Source organism: Paroedura picta, chromosome 3 (assembly GCF_049243985.1).
Source record: "Paroedura picta isolate Pp20150507F chromosome 3, Ppicta_v3.0, whole genome shotgun sequence".
NCBI lineage: Eukaryota > Metazoa > Chordata > Lepidosauria > Squamata > Gekkonidae > Paroedura > Paroedura picta.
This window is the reverse complement of record NC_135371.1, coordinates 58173213-58190631: the sequence shown is the minus strand read 5'-3', so window position 1 is coordinate 58190631 and position 17419 is coordinate 58173213. Positions and strand designations below refer to the sequence as shown.

The 17419-nt window shown below is 45.0% G+C and overlaps 1 protein-coding gene across 1 annotated transcript; it reads left to right on the top strand.

Annotated features, from left to right (window-relative positions):
- Positions 1–232: 232 nt before the first annotated feature.
- Positions 233–12103, top strand: LOC143832063 (kelch-like protein 25). Its single transcript, XM_077325852.1, has 5 exons — positions 233–478; positions 976–1083; positions 1449–1527; positions 7791–8018; positions 10437–12103. The coding sequence occupies exons 1-5, from the start codon at positions 448–450 to the stop codon at positions 11875–11877; spliced, it is 1887 nt and encodes a 628-aa protein (XP_077181967.1). The 5' UTR covers positions 233–447; the 3' UTR covers positions 11878–12103.
- Positions 12104–17419: the final 5316 nt, after the last annotated feature.

The window sequence follows — 17419 nt, the reverse complement described above, 5'->3', positions numbered from 1 at the left end:
TAAAGATAAATCTTTCAGAAGTGGCTACGTGAATGAATAGGTGATTGTGTATCTGTTCCTTGATAGTAATATCACAATCCACTGAATAGGCTTTAAAATATGGCCTATCATTCTCCCAATATGCAAATATTAAAGGAGTAGTTGCAAAATAGTAACAGCTCATTGGCTGCTACCAGTCTGTTTCAAAATTGATCATCATAATGGGGGAGGGTCCTAGCTTTCCTTAGGAATTTCAATTTTCCATTTCACCCAATGGCCTGAATACAGTGGTTTCACCATCCACCAGCAACCAAATAATAGAAAATGGCAATTGCTTTCCATTCTAGATACCATTTCATACTGTGTACTATTTCACAGCTTGGATAACCGCTGCACCTGCTGTCTTTCCATGAGTTTTTGAGATTGCTTCTGCACCAAGATTCAGTTCAAGCCCGGTAATGACCCAAGATGGTTATCAGGCAACAACTTTCTCTCTCAGGTATAACACCATTCTGAAACTATATCCTGGAAGCAGAATAGATTGATGTATCTGAAAACCTTTTGAGTGTCAGTTGGGGTTGAAAGGATGGAAAGCAGATTTTTTTGAGATACAACAGTCATATCATCTGACTTGATCTACAAGGCTTGGGAATGCTGGCTACTGAAGGGACAGTACAGGAAAAGGAACTGTCAACGAATATTATTCCTATATCCATGAGAAGAAGAAACACGTTCAAGAGTACTTTGAAGAAATGGGAAAGGATTAACTCAGTCTTTATGGTTATTTTTGACATTGATTACCATTAGCCATGTAGTTCAGAATTGCAGGACCAGCAATGGGCCTCAGGACTGCAGAACATCTGTGAGGATGAATTTGGACTGCTGTGGATGTGTTGTGTTTTCATTCACATGAAGCTGTGTTAAATCCCTATTTCAAATTTTAGGCTTTCTCTTCTTCCCTAGAACTGACTGGTTGATTTCTCACTTTTTGTTAAGATTCCTGGACCCATTTCAGTGGATGGATTATGGATACCAAAAAGAACCATGATGATAAAGAGGATATGAGTATGAGGCCTAATTCTTTGGGATTCTACTATGTTAAAGGTAAGCATATTTAAGAATATGGAGACAACAGTTAGGCAAGGTCTTTATTTTGATTAGTACACTGTCTCTGTGGTACCCAGCTCACTGGAACTATAAGGCCCACAAATATAACCATAGAGGCTAACTCCTAATCCAGCACTCTAAATATGAGACCATGGAGGTCACTAACATTTTATCTCAACCAGGGGCCACATCCTATAGTAATGCAGTGACAACTGTTTCCACACTTCCTCCCCAAAGAAATGCTGCTAGAAACAGGTGGTTCAGCATCACCCTTATACTCTTCATGTTTTCTTCACATAGCTCCTTGGGCAGAGTTACCTAACCACTGGAGTTCTTATTTCTTGTTTTTTCTAACTGTACAGGTTTAAGAAAACTTTATGAGAACAAGCAGCTTTGTGATGCCACTTTGGTGGCTGAAGGAAAGAATTTCCCCTGTCACAGGTAGGTTTCTGCCCTTTGTCTTTTTCCAAATCCACTGGTGGACATTGGCCTGGTTAGTTAGGTGTCATGTCATTAAAAGGCAGGGCACTGATGTTCTACTCCAGGAGAATTTGTTGTCCAACCAAATACAGATTACATGGGATAGCACTGAAAAACGTTAGTTCCAGAGGAAGTGTGACCTCTGACACAGAGTGTAACAATCTTCATCACAATGGATCCAGTCAGGGCCATTTCTCCTAGCAAGCCACTGACACCAGTTTTAGTGTTAGTTATATGCCTGCAAATGTTTAATTAAAAAAAATTCTTCTCTGAAATATTTTGAAATAAATGGTAGTAGTAGCAGGAACCGTAATTAGTAGTGTCAAAGTGTTTTACAGTCTTTGTATAGTTCCTCCTCGCAGTAATACAAGGTAGGTAGCAGATTATTTATATTTTATAGATAGAGAACTAAGAGTGACATGAAGTGACTTGTCCAAGGTCACAGAATGAATCAGTAGCGAAGATAGGAATTGAACACATATCTAAGGCCACAGTGCTTCTCCCTGCACACAAAATAAAATTAGATCTATATCTATATACACACATGCAAAATTGAGTATTTGTTGTCAAGAAGGAGGTCATGCTACATATGGGATATTTTTGGGACAGCAAATGCTACAGTTCTCTGATGATGATGATGATGAGGATGAGGATGAGGATGAGGATGAGGATGAGGATGAGGATGATGATTTTAGCCTGCCACTTCCAGAATGACTCGTGGTGGGTAGTAAGAGTCAGATAAAATCCCCAGTAAAAGCCCCACATAAAAATCTAGCATACCAAAACCACAAGATTGGTGGCGAATAATAACCCTCACCACCACCACCCCCATGAGGTCTGGCAGCCAGGAACCTACCATGCAGGGAATGGAAACTACTCCAATGGCCTGACATAGTCTGTTAGACTAGCCAAGCCTGAGGAGGGGCCCCCAATATCTTACTTGCTCTGGCCTTAACCAAAGACCTTCTGGAAGAGCTCCATCATCTGGGAGCTTGTTCCACCAGGTCTGGGACAAGACTAAAAAGGCCCTGGCCCAAGTCAAGGATAGGCGATTGGCACCCACAGAGCGAAGAGCCCTACGGGGGGCATGAAGAGGCAAGTGGTCCTTCAGAGAAGTGGGGCCCAAGCCTTGAATGTTAATAACAAAACCTTGAACCTGATCCAGGCCACAACTGGCAAACAATGCAGCTGCCACAGCTCTGGCTGGATGTGGAACCTCCAAGGTGTACCTATGAGGACCCTAGCAACTGCATTCTGCACCACCTCCATCTTGGAAGGGTTGAGTTTCAGGTGACTCTGCTCTAACCACACAGCTATGGTTTCCAAACATCTGGCAAATATATCCGGGGAGGGGGTGGCCAGGCAGCTGTCCATTAGGTGATAGACTGGGTGTCATCCAAATATTGGTGACAGCCCAGGGCATAGCTCCAGATCAGCTGGGCCAGAGGGCATATAAAGTTGTTAAACAATGTAGGAGAGAGTATCTCCCCCTGCAGAACCCCACAAGGGAGTTGATAGGGGCACAACAACTCTTCCCTTACTGCCACCTTCTGTTTCCAGTTCTGGAGAAGGGAGCATATCCACTGAAAGGCTGTCCCCTGAATCCAGGCCCAAGCGAGATGGTGGATCAATAACACATTATCAAACACATCAAAGGTGGTCAACATCATGAGTATGGCTAACCCACCCTGATCCAGCTGGTACCAGATTTCATCCATTAAGGTGACCAACTCCATCCCCCCCCTCGTGGCCAGGATGGAAGTCAACTGGTATGGGTTGAGTACTGAGCTTACTCCAAGAGCTGGTCTGCTGCAGCCCTTTCAACTGCCTTACCCAGAAATGCAAGATGGGGAAGTAGCTGGCCTGGTCACATGGGTCCAGTGATGTTTTTTTCAGTAAGGGATGGACCACTTCCTCTTTCAGCCCCTCTGAGAACTCCCCAGTAGACAGGGAGAGATTTACAATATCCCCCAGGGGGCCTCCTATCCATCAGTCACCCATTTTGAGCAACCAAGACAGAGATCCAGGGGCAAGTGGTCACCCTCACCAACCCCAGCAACCTGTACACTTTGGATTCAGAGAGCTGCCTGAAGTCATTAAATGTATCCCCCCGGGGTGGCCAAGGGGCCTCCAGTTCCCTTTTTGTATTAAACATGGCAGGAAGGTCCCAGCGGAGTTACAAGACTTTATCCGCAAAAAACCTGCTAATGACTCACAGCCAAGATCCACTTGACTAGTGTTTGTCCACCCTCCCTGGAGGGCCAGACTGAATTACTCTAGATAATTTGACTGGGTGAGAGCTTGTAGACGTGAGAGCTTGCAGACATGATTGCGGTGACATAAAAATCACCTTTAGCCACTTCACCACCGTCTCATTCGCCTTCATAAGCATACAATAAGATGTTCTTGCTGTTTGCCACCCTCAATGTAGCCATCTCACTTCCCACTTCCTCTCCTGTAGCTCCCTGGTATACCATGGAGCTAGTTTGAGGTGAGGACAGAGAGGGTGCTGAGGAGTGATTTTGTCAATAGTGGCAGGCAAGCAGGACTGCTAACCCTCCACTACTGCCACCAATGAGTCTCCAGGAGGCATTAGGTCCCACACAGCATTCAGAAAACCAATTGGATCCATGTCACTGTGGGCGGGCTAAAATATGTCCTCCACCCACATGGGTGGGAGTGGTGGTATCTTGAGCTGAGCTTCTATGCAGTAGAGTTCAGGTTTGATAACTGGGATTAGTTTCTATCATGAAATTCTGATAGATTGTTTTATTATTCTGCAGTTTCTTCTATGAATTTGCAATTTTGTACATATTGTAGCAAACAGTAATGTATTTTATAGTACCAGATTCAGGTATGGATTATTCTTAAAACAAACTTGAACTGATACAGGGACACTAACTTTAGTCTCAGTCTTTTACACCAAATCACAAGTACTTGAAAAGTCAAAACATCTCAAATTATATTCTAATACAATAATTTGTATTTATGAGCTAACATAGTATAACAAAGCCAAACTAACTCAGGTGGGACTTAGCATTTTATTAGATAACTAGGGGCAAAGCCCATTGCATTCAGGGATACAAATGTGCACTAGTTTTTTTGGGGGGGAGGGGGGTGGAAGAACTCTGCGGACAACCTCCCCCAGGACCTGGAAAGGCTGCAGTCAGCTATTATGGAACTCCCCGGCATGGGCAGCTCTCCTATGGCAGGGATCTGCAGCCTCTGAGCCTCAGAGGGAACTGGAAGGAGTAAGGGGTGGTCAGAAATGGGGGACGGAAGGCGATTGGCTGGCTGCTGGACAGCCAGTTGGAGGAGGAGGCACTCAGGGTTGGACAGCAGCCCTGAGTGGGTGCTTTAGTGCTGAGTGCTACTTAAGCCATAAGACTAGTGTAGGTTTCGCTGTAGAGGAGGTTCCACTGTCTCTGTCCTTTACTCTACTACAGACACCTGTTTTTTAACCTAATGTGGAAGTTGGCTCTATAGCCATGTTCAAACAGTCTTTTGGCTTATTTTTATATCTTTTTTCTAGAGCTCTGACATTTTATCTGATGAAAAGTTCAAACTGTATCTTTAATCATTTTAATTGATTTATTTAAAACTAGGAATCAAGCCCGCTGTGGCAAAAATACACCAGGCGCTAGGTGCGGGTGGGAATGGTGGCGGGCGCCTGGGCTATTGCTGCGGGGGCAGCGGTGTGTGGCTCTGGGCCTCCCCCAGTTGGCGAGACTCACCGTGGCAAGAGTGCACGGCAGGGCAATGGCTGGTAGTGGGCGGCAATAGCCCGTCTCTCCGTGGCCATGCAGGGACTTGCCAGCGGTCTCGGGGTTGCGGCGGCCATGTTGGTGGTGGGCAGCGAGGGCTGGGTGGGCCGCTGCCAGCGGAGTGGCTCATCAGCAGCCTCCTGTCGGCGTGGATCCGGGTGTGGAGTGCGGGGCGACGCGGCTTGCAGCAGGCGGGGACGGCTGGGCTCGCGGTGGGCGTGTGAGGGGCTTGACGGCGGTCCGTGGGTGGGGTCAGCCGTTTTCGGCCCAGCGATGTTTGGGCGGGGCGCTTGGTCAGGGACGCCTCGGCTTGCAGCGGCCGCGTGGCTCGGCTCGGGGCGGCTCGACGGGGGTCTCCTGGTGGCAGTGGCCATTTTCAGGCGGGGCGGCAAGGGCTGGGCACGGTGGTTGTTGCCGTGTGTCCGTGGAGCACTCGGAGGCGGTTGGAGCGCGAGGGGTGTCCGCGGCAGTGGCGAAGGCCGGGGAGAGGCGCAGAAGCAGCAGATGGCAAGATGGGGGGTGGGTGGGAAAGGAGCGGGCGGGGGCGGCTGGGGAAGGATGTTCGGGATGGGGGTGGGAAGGGGGCGGGTGGCGGCGGTTGGGGAGGCGTAGAAGGCGGGGAATGGCAGTTGCTGGGTGGAGGGGAAATGATTTTCCCCAAGGCCAGCGGCGTGGGGTGAGCTTCCTCCCTGGCAGCGATCTGTGTCGGATGGCGGCTCGGGAGGACTGGAGGCTGTGGCGCGGCGTCCAGGAGATGGGCCAAGTGTCCAACAGGACACTTTGCCCTGGAGTGCCACTCGAAGGAGCGAATCAGGATCCGCTTCACAGCTCCTGATTCGCTCCTCCAAGTTTTTATCCCGGACAGAGCCCGCCCTAACTCCTCCCCACCAGCCCTTACTGTTTTATTTAGTCCGCGGTGCCCCGCACCGCAGGACGTTTAAAGATGTATATAAGCCTGCCTTTCTCGCAAACAAAATAAAAGCATTTGAAATCTAACAAAATTTTAAAACGTCACATCAATTTGTGATCCAAGAAGAATGAATTCTTGAATGTATTCTATCTCTTCACCGTTAATTATTATTGTGATATGTCTTTTTTGCAGTGGTCATTATTTTTGTCTTTTTCGAGTTTAAGGAAAGGCCAACTTTCTTACTTACTTCATTGACCTTTGTAATTAGCTCTTCTAGGCCTTCCTTAGCTTCTATCATCAGCATACCAAGTATTATGCATATTATTCATATTCCTTCCTCCAATCTTAATTCTTTGAGTTCAATCTCATAATGATCTCAGCATACTAGTTAAACAGGAAGGGGGAAAGAATGCAACCTTGGTGCACTCCTTTCTCTCTTTTGAACCAGTCAGTGTCACCAAATGGTCTATGTACAATGGCTTCTTGGTTTGCGTAGACCAACTGCATCAGTTTGATCAAATGCACTGATAGTATTTCTGTCGAAAAAGGGATGAAAACAGATCCTCAGTATGTACATTTGCATACCGGTATGTACATCCTCGGTATGTACATCTTGACAGCCACTCAAGACTGTGACACTGACCAGCTACACTTTGAAATGATATTTAATGAGAAAGCACTTGCAAATTTTGTTACTTGGTTGCTGGTCAAATCACAGCCTACTTATGGTGACCCCAGTAAGGAAAGTGCAAGGCAAGTGGGGAGCAGAGGTGGTTTGCCACTACCTTCCTCTGTGGAGTCTACTTTTGTGGCCTCCATTTCCAAGAATTGACTTTGCTTAGCTCCAGGAATTTGATGAGATCGAGCCACCTCATGTCACCTTCCCTCCCACATAAGTAAAGTTACTGCCTTCTTTAGGGATCAATGGTTTGTGCCTTTAGTAACTGGATTAAAGGTAGAAAGTTAATATAAATAGAAAAGAATTACATTACTTAATCATAATGAAATCATTCTATTGAAGCATTTTGTTTCTAACAACAAATCCTTCTGGGAGTTATACTAAGATCTCATCCCTTTGCCCCTAGCAACCACTCTGTACAGTGAAGGATTTCCCTTTCCACTTGATATTCAGCTTCATGCACTGATCATTCAGATCCTCTGTCCACAAAAAAGGTGATATTCCTGGAATTTTTCTCACAGATTTGATTCAACTTGCAAAGAAATGTAGTGCATGCATGTTGTTGTCTAGATCTGACTCATCATCCACTTCAAAGCTCCCGACTGCCTTTATTTTTCCTGATATTGTTTCCCTCCAAGCACAATTGAGATAGCTATGAAATGTGGAATGAAAACACAAATACACCACCAAATTAGCCCAGCACATTAGTTTTAAATCAGAGAATTTCCTTCCCATCTTCCTCCAACTAAAGCTGGTGAACATGGTAAACAGCAGCCATTCCTGTATAGAGCAAACCAGTTTAGGAGTTAGAACTATTAAAATTGGCTCAAGTTACATTTTAACCTAGTTGTTCTGCTGCCTCTCTTTGTAGGGCTCTATTGGCCTCGTTCAGTCCTTATTTCCATGCTATGTTCACCAGACCCTTCAGAGAATCCTGGGAAAGGCAGGTTGTCCTAGAAGAGATGGCCTCTTCAATTCTTCAGAAAATTCTAGATTATCTCTACACCGGGAAACTGTTGCTTACAATGGAGTCTTCCCAAGACCTCTTCACAGCAGCTTGCAGGCTTGTGATCCTCCCACTGCAAGATATAGTTGGCAGGTAAGACAGACTGAGTTCTGTTTGGGGCCTGGCACCAGGGTTCATTAGGATGTGGATGAGTACCTTAAGATACATGGAAATGTGAACTCCATATAGTGGCAATGGAAGCAATGTTCCAGTAAAACACCATTTAGTTTTCAATAAATATGAACTTGACTGCAAGGACAGGAAAAGTGGAAAGATATGTGCTATGGAAAATTCAAAACTTGTTCAAATGTAACATCGGTGTCTGATAAATTAAGATTGTTCATGCTTATTTCTCTTGAATGTATAAAATGAGCTTAATCTTCAGTGTGATAGACTTCTGTCCTGTTCCTTATTAAAGAGCTCACTGAGTAGGTTTCACTTAAACCTCGGACAAAATAATATACTCATTGTGCAACAGTAGTGAAGAGTAAATGCCATGCTGTAGACTAGTAGGACAGAAACTGAAAATAAAACAGTCTATATTGTTATGCCCCTGTATAGATCTATGGTGCAAGCTCACCAAGCTGGTATCCAGAAGGGGCAGTATATAAATCTAAGTATAAATAGATATTTTTAAAAAATGGAATTCCATGTACAGTTCTGGTAATTGCCAAGTATATTTAAGGTATGGCAGGTATGGTATGTGCTCTGGATGCCACTTGATCGCAGGCACCACTTAACAGTTTCTAATAAAGTTAGACAAGCCATCTTACCTCTTAAAATTAAGAGGTCTACCTCTTAGTTTTAAACTGTATGAATGGGGAACCTCAGCATAACAAAAAGCCCTCTAGAATTCGCTAGATCAACCTTATCACATTTTTTACCATTGAGAAACTGCTGAATCATTCTTCAGGCTTTGAGAAAACCCAGGTTAAAAATTAGGTTAAAAATCTGATTGCAGTAGATTATCCTCAATGGAGAAGGAAGACCAGCAGTCTATGGCGGTGCTCCCCAACCACCGGGCTGTGGCCCGGTACTGAGCCGTAGAGGCCTCAGTACCGGGCCATGGCGGAGGGGGAGGGAGGCGCGGGCGTGCCAACAGGTGTGCCTCCCTACCCCACTGAAGTGCGTGCTTGCTGCTCCAGGAACAATCGGCTGCCTTCTGGCGCAGCGAGTGCTGCGCTGCGGGTGGGAGGCACGGGTGTCGGTGGGCCGGCGGGCAGGCAGGCGGGCATTTGCGAGCGCTGGCCTGCTGGTGCCCACAAACATGCAGATGTGGCAGGTCCGTGCAGGCATGTTTGCGGGTGCAGGCATGCCGGTGCCCGCGCTTCCCCCCGCAGTGCACTCCTGGTGCAGCGAGCACCGCACCGCAGGGGTAGGGAGGCGTGCCTGCTGGTTTAATCAGCGCCTCCCTCTCCCCCCCCCCCCGGTCCACAGCCTGAAAAAGGTTGGGGACCGCTGGTTTATGGGACCCAGCTCCTCCGCTGAAGTCATAGCTCCACCCTAGACTAATCTTGCCAGAAATCAAAAGCTAAGCAGGGCTGACATGGAGACAAGCAATGGCAAACCAATGCCAAATGGTTTTTGCCTGTAAAACCCTGTCAGATTGCTAGAAATCAGCTGTGACTTGACAGCAAAAAAAATGTAAAGGTGTTAAAACATTATCCATCCAGGCATCAAATATGCTAGGGATGCCCCTGGTCACTGAATCTCAAAATGACATTGCAGAGCTGGAAGAAGACAGTTACAGAGTTGGAGCACATTTCCTATGAACAAAGGCTAAAGAGTCTGGAACTGGGAAACAGAGAACTAAGTGGGGACATGATAGAAGTTTATAAAATCAGGCAAGGAATGAAGAAAGCTTTTTCTCCCTCCCCCATAATCATAGAACATGGGGGGGGGGGCAGTGAAGTTGATGGGCATTCAATTCAGGAGAGAGAAAAAGTTAATGCTTCTTTTCTCAAAGAGTACCCTATGTACTGGCATATAAACTGACCCGCACATAAGCCGAGGGACCTAATTTTACCACAAAATCTGTGCAAAGTAATTGACTTGCATATAAGCCGATGGTGGGAAATGCTCCATCATCACAGGCTCTCCCATCCAGCCTCCCTCCCCAACAAATACAGAAAAGTCAAGAGGATGAGTAGCTGCTGGTTTTTGTACCCCGCTTTTCATCCACAGAAACCAAAAGAATAGTTTAGAAGAAGTGATTAAGAAGAGGAAGAAGTGAAGGCAAAAGGAAAAAGAAGATCAGAGTCCCTGAGTCAAACCAAGTTGCCAGAGCAACGATTGGCTGGCTTGAGCAGGCTTTTATTTCAATTACCATATATACCCGTGTATAAGCCGAGGAGGCCTTTTTCAGTGTGAGAGAAGGTGCTGAAAACTAGGCTTATGCAGGAGTATATAATTCAGCTGTGGAATTTATTACCACAGAATGTAATGATGGCTAATGAGCACAGATGGCTTTACGTTCCCATTGACTCTTATTTCCTTTCTTGTTCTTGCTAGATTCCTCGCTGACAGCATTTCGATGGACAGCTGTCTGGGGCTTTATGCACTGGCATATGCCCACAATCACCAAGCTTTGCTTCGTGTGGCCACACGCCACATCACAATGAACTTTGAGCCACTTTCTGAACATGAGTCCTTCTCAGGTCTGGATCTCAGTACAGTGATGAGCATCGTCTCCTCAGATAAACTTCTAGTGTCTACCGAGTTCACTGTCTACCAAGCTGTACAACGCTGGGTGAAGTCTCAACCAGCTGAGCACCTCTCACTGCTCAATAAGCTGATAGGACAAATACGTCTCACTCTTCTTACTTCTGAGGAGGTAACTGCAGTTCAGGCAGATATCATTGCCCAATATGGACATGCTCACCTTCAGTGGGAACATCTGGATGGGGAAGGGAGGTTGCTGAAGAGCAGAGGTCTCAGGCGTGGTATGTTTGATGACTGGATTGTGAGCTTGGGACTTTTTGTAAGCAATATGCAAGGAGGAGTGGTTGAGCGTTTGAAAACTCACTTCCTGGGCTTCAACCTTCAGACAGAAAGCTGGGAGGAGATACCACCCTTAATGTATCTTGATTCTTCAGGCTTCTTGGCCATTGGGCACAAGCTCTATGTCTCTGGAGGGCAAAGGCTTAACGGCTCGATCTTAGGAAATCTGCATGAGTTTGATGCTCTGACTGGCCAGTGGATACAGCTGCCTTCCATGTCTGTACCCCGACGAGAACATGGCTTTCTAGCCTGTAAACAGAAGCTGTATGCTTTGGGGGGCCGGAGTGGCCGAAGTGTACTTGATTCTGCAGAAAGTTTTGATCTGGCACAGAAATCCTGGTCTCCCATTGCCAACCTTCCATTTCCAGTGAGTCATTTTGCTTCTGCTGCACTGAAGGGCAAGCTGTACCTAATTGGGGGATTCTCTCACACAAGGGCAAGTGGCCTTGCTCATAGGGGCATTTTGATTTATGACACCAAGTTAAACGTGTGGAATGAGATGCCTCTGGCTTTTCAATGTTACAAATCAACTGCGGTGACCATGGACAATGGGATCTTTGTCATCGGTGGGCTGGTAGAAGAAAGCAGCCGGCGTGAGACCCCTGGCACTGTAATCAGAGCTCTGATCTCTGGCACACATAAATGTTTCTTTCTCAGCAAGGATGGCACAGTGAGCCAGGATGTGGCAATTCCAGAACTCCCCATACTCGTCTTACCTCCTTGTGCCGTTCAGTGGCAGAGCAGAATTCATGTCCTGGTCGGGAATACAATTTACCAGTGGAGGCCTGGAGAATCGACTTGGACTCGGAGCCGGAAAAACGCTCCCAACACTAGGGTGACCTTCCTAACCGTAGTTAACGGTGTGACTCTGCGGGTGCCAAAGAAAACTATTCAGCCCCTTTTGCGAGACTCATCAGCAGCCCTGACAGCTGTTTGGGTGGCAGATAATTAACATCCTCGCCAACACTTTCCAAAGCCGGTCACCTCCTCAGTTCTTTTGATGTCAGCTCCTGCTCTGATTGTAGGATACCTCGACACCAATCTGCTCCCTTTAAATATCATCAGTGCTGATTTCTTTTAGGAGCAGAATTGGTTTCTCCTTTTTTGCATTTGAGACGGTGAGTCTATGGCTCAGACAAGAGGACTGATTGCTGAATAAACTCCATTTCTACCTTCAACTTGTTTTATTTATGATAGAATCACTCCAAGCATCACTCTTTGGGCGGGGAGGGGGGAGCAATAGGCTCATGTGATCAGGGAAACTTCCCCCAAGGAACGAAAATTTCCTGTCCTTAAGATAAAAGTCCCCTTCTCCATTTGATTCAGAATTTTCAAGGCTGGGCCCAACTTGACTGCTCTGAGGGAACAGAAAAATGGGAGCACACTTGACAAGCACAACTTACTGTACCTTGATGAAAATTGGCAGCCATCTATAAAGGGCAATAATGAAGCTTACTGCTTCTTGCACCATTTACCTCTTTTGCCGAAGGAAACGGGTGCACAGGGATCAATACCTCTGGGTAGGAAATGAATATTTATACTTCAAACACATCCATTTGGGGAGATGTACAGAGATGGTGGCTTACATATGCCCGAGTGTTAGATCTCATTTTATTTAGTGTGAGCAATTTTAAGGACAACTAGTTCTCAGGCAAAAGAACTCACACTGGTTAAAATGGGATCAAACACCTGGGCGTATGCAACCCACCATTTATGTACATCTCCACAAACAGATGTACCATATAAATACTCATTTTCTACCCAGATGCTTTGTATACCCATTTTATTCAGCAAAAGGAGTAAATGGTACAAGTAATAAAATCAACTTTCTGCTATCCTTCTTATACTCCTTTGTCATATCCTGTCCTATGGGTTATGCAGGAGAACAGATAGAACTACGGTATCTTGCTTGCATCTGTGTATTATTGCCTTTTATTGCACAAATAGACATACTGAAGAATCACTGCTGTTTGAGCCCCCAGCCCTCCTTTCTTCCCTTTTCCGGTACACAGTATAGGGATTGAGGTCCTTTATTTCCTCTCTTAAGTTCCTCTTCAGATTTATGGAAGAGAGTTCCATCTCTAGGACAGTCCTTTCTCTGAGGTCATAATTACCAGTGCCTCAAAGCCTTTTGTGGACAGAAACTTTTTTACTTAAGAGTTTGAGCTAGTAAAAAACAACAACCCATATTTAGTTTTTGAAGTTTTTTCTCTTTCAGCAGAAGGCAAGCAAAGGGGGGGGATTGTTTCACTCTCAGAGAGGATTTCTCTCTTGTCTTCTTCAGTATGCCGATACCAACTGGTTTTGAGGGCATTACCTGCCAAGAGAGCCAGGGCTCTCTACTTCCCTGCTGTATTGCTGTTCTAAAGCTAATTCTAGTGACTTTGTTTTCTCCCACCAAGGTTTGGTTACCACAAGGATGATTTGCTGCACCAGTGCACTCCAAGGGAAATAATAATTTAGCAACTTGGCCTGGCACTCATTTTAAATGGCATGTTTGAACACTGGGAGTCTGTGTGATATGGAGAACAGCCACTATTTAAAACAATAAAGCATTTATTGATAGCCAAAAGTTCACTGTCTGCACAGCAACAGATTGAGCAAGGAATATAAAAACAAAGGTGCAGACATATCATTTTCTGGTTCCTCACTCTATACATGCCCCAGCTGGGATTATTCTAAAGCAAGTGCTTTAATGCCTCTGGGTATGAAATGAATATATATACTTCACTGTAAGAAGTTATAGTGTTCTAGTAGCTTCCCATTTCCTTCCAGTGCTTGTCCAGGCAACCAGGCCTTCATCTGCTCCTTGTGGCAATGGTGGCCATCAATATAGAACTCAGATGTGACAGTGTCTTTCTTTTGAACCTGGTAAAAATGCATTTCACTCCCTCCATACAAAGGGATTTTCTCACTTCTGTTTGCCCACCATGGTGTGTGTCAAAAAAGCATTTCCTGAAGTCTTTAGCAAGATACAATCTGGTCTTCTGTACCTCCAAAGCTCCAGAGGTCATACTGCAGCAATGCTGTGAGGTGGAGATTTGAATTGTCTAGCTAAGATGGCCACTATCATTTCCAAAGTTATGATGGCTGGTGCTTGAGTGAAGCTTGGCTTCCCCTGTCCTGCCTGACTTCTGCTAGGAATGAGAAAAACTTTAAAATCTAAATGTGGGGTTTTGGCAAGCTCAAACTCTGAAGTAAAAAGGTATTGCTCCACACAAGGCTCTGAGGTACTGGTAACTATGACCTCAGAGAAAAGACAGTCCTAGAGCTTGAACTCTCTTTCATAAACCCCCAACCTTCTCTTGGGGAAGCTAGGAGGTTTTTATACTTCATGCCAGTGCTAGCTTCTGTCTCCTGATAGCTAATGGGGTTGCTCCAAACATGGGTGAGATCAGGTCACAGCCAGCTAAGATTGTAGTGTTGCTGTTGCTGGATATTGCCAAATTGCTCAAGCTCATCTGCCAAGGTTGTCTTGAAGACAGGTGAGCCTGGAGCTGTTGCTCCATCAATATGGACTCCTAGTGTTTATTTTTATGGCTATTTCCCTCTGTGCCCCAACTGAATCTCACTTCTTGTTTCCTTCATTATCTTTCTTGCTTATCTTCTATTAATCCAACTCCCTTTGATTGCTTCTCTCACTCTAACCTCTGATTCTTGTTTAACCATGCTGCATTCCATGCCTGAAAAAAACAGTACCAAGTCATATAAGTCACCTTGATGTTCCCCTCAAAAACTAGTCTTTTAACAAATCCTAGCAAATCCTAACAAAACATTTAAACAAAATCTATCCTGGTCTAACTATTCCTGTGCCTGGCTCTGCTCGGGTATGTCTGGACCAAGCAACATCTCTGGTATTTTTGAAGTTTATTTAGTCTGCAATTAATCCCTTGGCCTTTCCTGTTTAATGCTTCACTTTAGTGGTAAATTCTTGTAACCTAGAGGCTAATGATAATCTGATCAGTGTCATAATTTGTATTGTTATAAAAGGAAAACATTTTGTACTATCATTTGTCCTGGCCATTTATTTTGGGGGGGGGGGTGTCTTCCTTTCTCTAAATAATTGTGATCCCCCTGCTTCCACACAGATACCTTTTTATACCATCTCATCTCTGTTTCTATAGGGCCAGCTGATCTGCCTCTAGTACATCTTAGTTCCTTTTTATCTCCCTTGAAGAAACTCAGAGCAGCATGCATTGTTCTTCCATCTTCTATGTTATCCTCTCAACAACCCAAAGGTGGTTAAACTGAGAAAGTGTAACTGGCCCTCAGTCATTCAATAACCCTCATTGCTGAGTGGGGATTTGCACTCATGTCAGTCTGGTTTTAGTCAGCCTTTCACCAACCGCAGTTCCAATTACCTCTTTACTGGGAAGAACTCATAAAGACCTTAGCAGTAGCCAGACTGTTTGCAGTCTAGAACTGATGGCTCAGAAATGCTTATCTGTTACACTGGGCTTCTCCCGGCTCTCTTTGTTGAAGCCACCTGCCACCACCCTGCATTTTAGGCTGCCGGCTTTTTGAGACAGGGTCAGCCATTCCCTTTCATTACGTGTGTGTACACTGTCTCACACAATGGGGCTCCTACCAGACTCTCCAGGCATCCCTGCAGTACAAATATGTAATAACCCTGCCAATTTGAAAACTGGAGCAGAAGTTAATTACACTCAATAAATTATGCCCAACCGAGCGGCCGGCTCCAACAGAGAGGTGATTGCAGGTAGGCAGGTGAGATCTACAAATTGTTCTGCCCTGTCTCTTTGATTCCAAGCTGCTGCTCTGGATCAGATTTGCCATTTCACTCCTCTCCTCCCAGCCACTCTCCCCAATATCTCTCACAAAGAAAACTGCAAACTGTCATGGTAGTAGCCCTTGACATTATATGCTGAAATCTTGGCTAACAACCATAACCCCGGTTGCCCATCCTAGTCGCTAGAAATCTGATTCCCCAGGGGAGTTTCGACAATGCATCCCCAAATGTTATATTGCTCAGCTTTATGCAGCCACCTGCACAGCATAGTAATGGCCACCTGCTCACTCCCTTGGCTACATAAAACATAACCATGTGAAGCTGCTGAGCAGAGGCCTCTGTCTTTATGGCATTGGAAATAGACAAAACAGCAACAGAGGACACCTTCAACACTGAGGCTGTTGAGAAAGGGTGGGTAACAAATATACTAATACAATCACACTCAAAATCTATTCCAAAGCTCTGGGAGGAATCTGGAATGAAACTTTGAAAAACCTATACAAAATAGTGAATTCTAATAAAATATTTGTCTCCCTTATATTTTGCATATAAAGCTACATGTGCGGGTTAAGCAGATGTTGCATAATATACTCAAAGCATGGAATGTCAGCTTCCTAACAGCAAAACCTGATATGTTTCCAAATTTCAGATCCCTTGACTCAGTGTAGAAATCAATACCAGCATATAGAGGTTTAGAGCAAGGGATGGAGAGAGTATTTTCCTGATTTGACCTTGACATTGGTGCCTATATGCTGTGGTCTTGTTGCATTTGCATGGAAATGGTTCTCTGACTAAACCACCAAGACAGAGATTGTGGACCATCTGATGCTTGCTCAGTGGTCTGCAAGGATGAGCTGCTGGTGAAACAATTGGACAGCTCCTTCCATCTGCATCCCACAATCTGTATAACAACAAAACAATACGGTTTGCACCTGAATGGTTTTATGGATTGGATCTATAGTGGACCAGTCAGGCAGAAAAGAAAAGGACAGGGGAAACTGAACAGGATCAGGCAAACAAGCAAATGGATATATAATGATAGAGACAAACCATTCAGATGCTTAAACTACTGATTAGCAGAATAACCAAACAGACACCTTCCTTTCACTATTCTTGCTGGATAGTTTTTGTTTGTTATCTTAACTATGGAAGATGTAAAATTTCCCGAGTCCAAAGTTGGTCAATGTTTAAGTCTATTGTTGTTGTTATAATATATGGCAGTAACATAGTTTATATAAAAATAGCCTTGCTTTATGTCTTAATCTTAATACCCCAAACCTATCCTAAACAGAAACACACCTTAAATAACATCTGTAGACTTAGAAGTCGACAAGAATGGACTCCGGGGAATGGTAGAGGACAGGAAGGCCTGGAGGATCATTGTCCATGGGGTCACGATGGGTCGGACACGACTTCGCACATAACAACAACAAAGACTTAGAAGGGTATAACTCTGCTTAAGCTAGAAATGCAAAATTTCTAAAGAAATACTTTGTCCACACTGTTGATTTCACACGTTTAAGAATTGAAATAATTTTCAATTCAATGAATATGTTGTTGTTGTTGTTGTTGTTATGTGCGAAGTCGTGTCCGACCCATCGCGACCCCATGGACAATGATCCTCCAGGCCTTCCTGTCCTCTACCATTCCCCGGAGTCCATTTAAGTTTGCACCTACTGCTTCAGTGACTCCATCCATCCACCTCATTCTCTGTCGTCCCCTTCTTCTTTTGCCCTCGATCTCT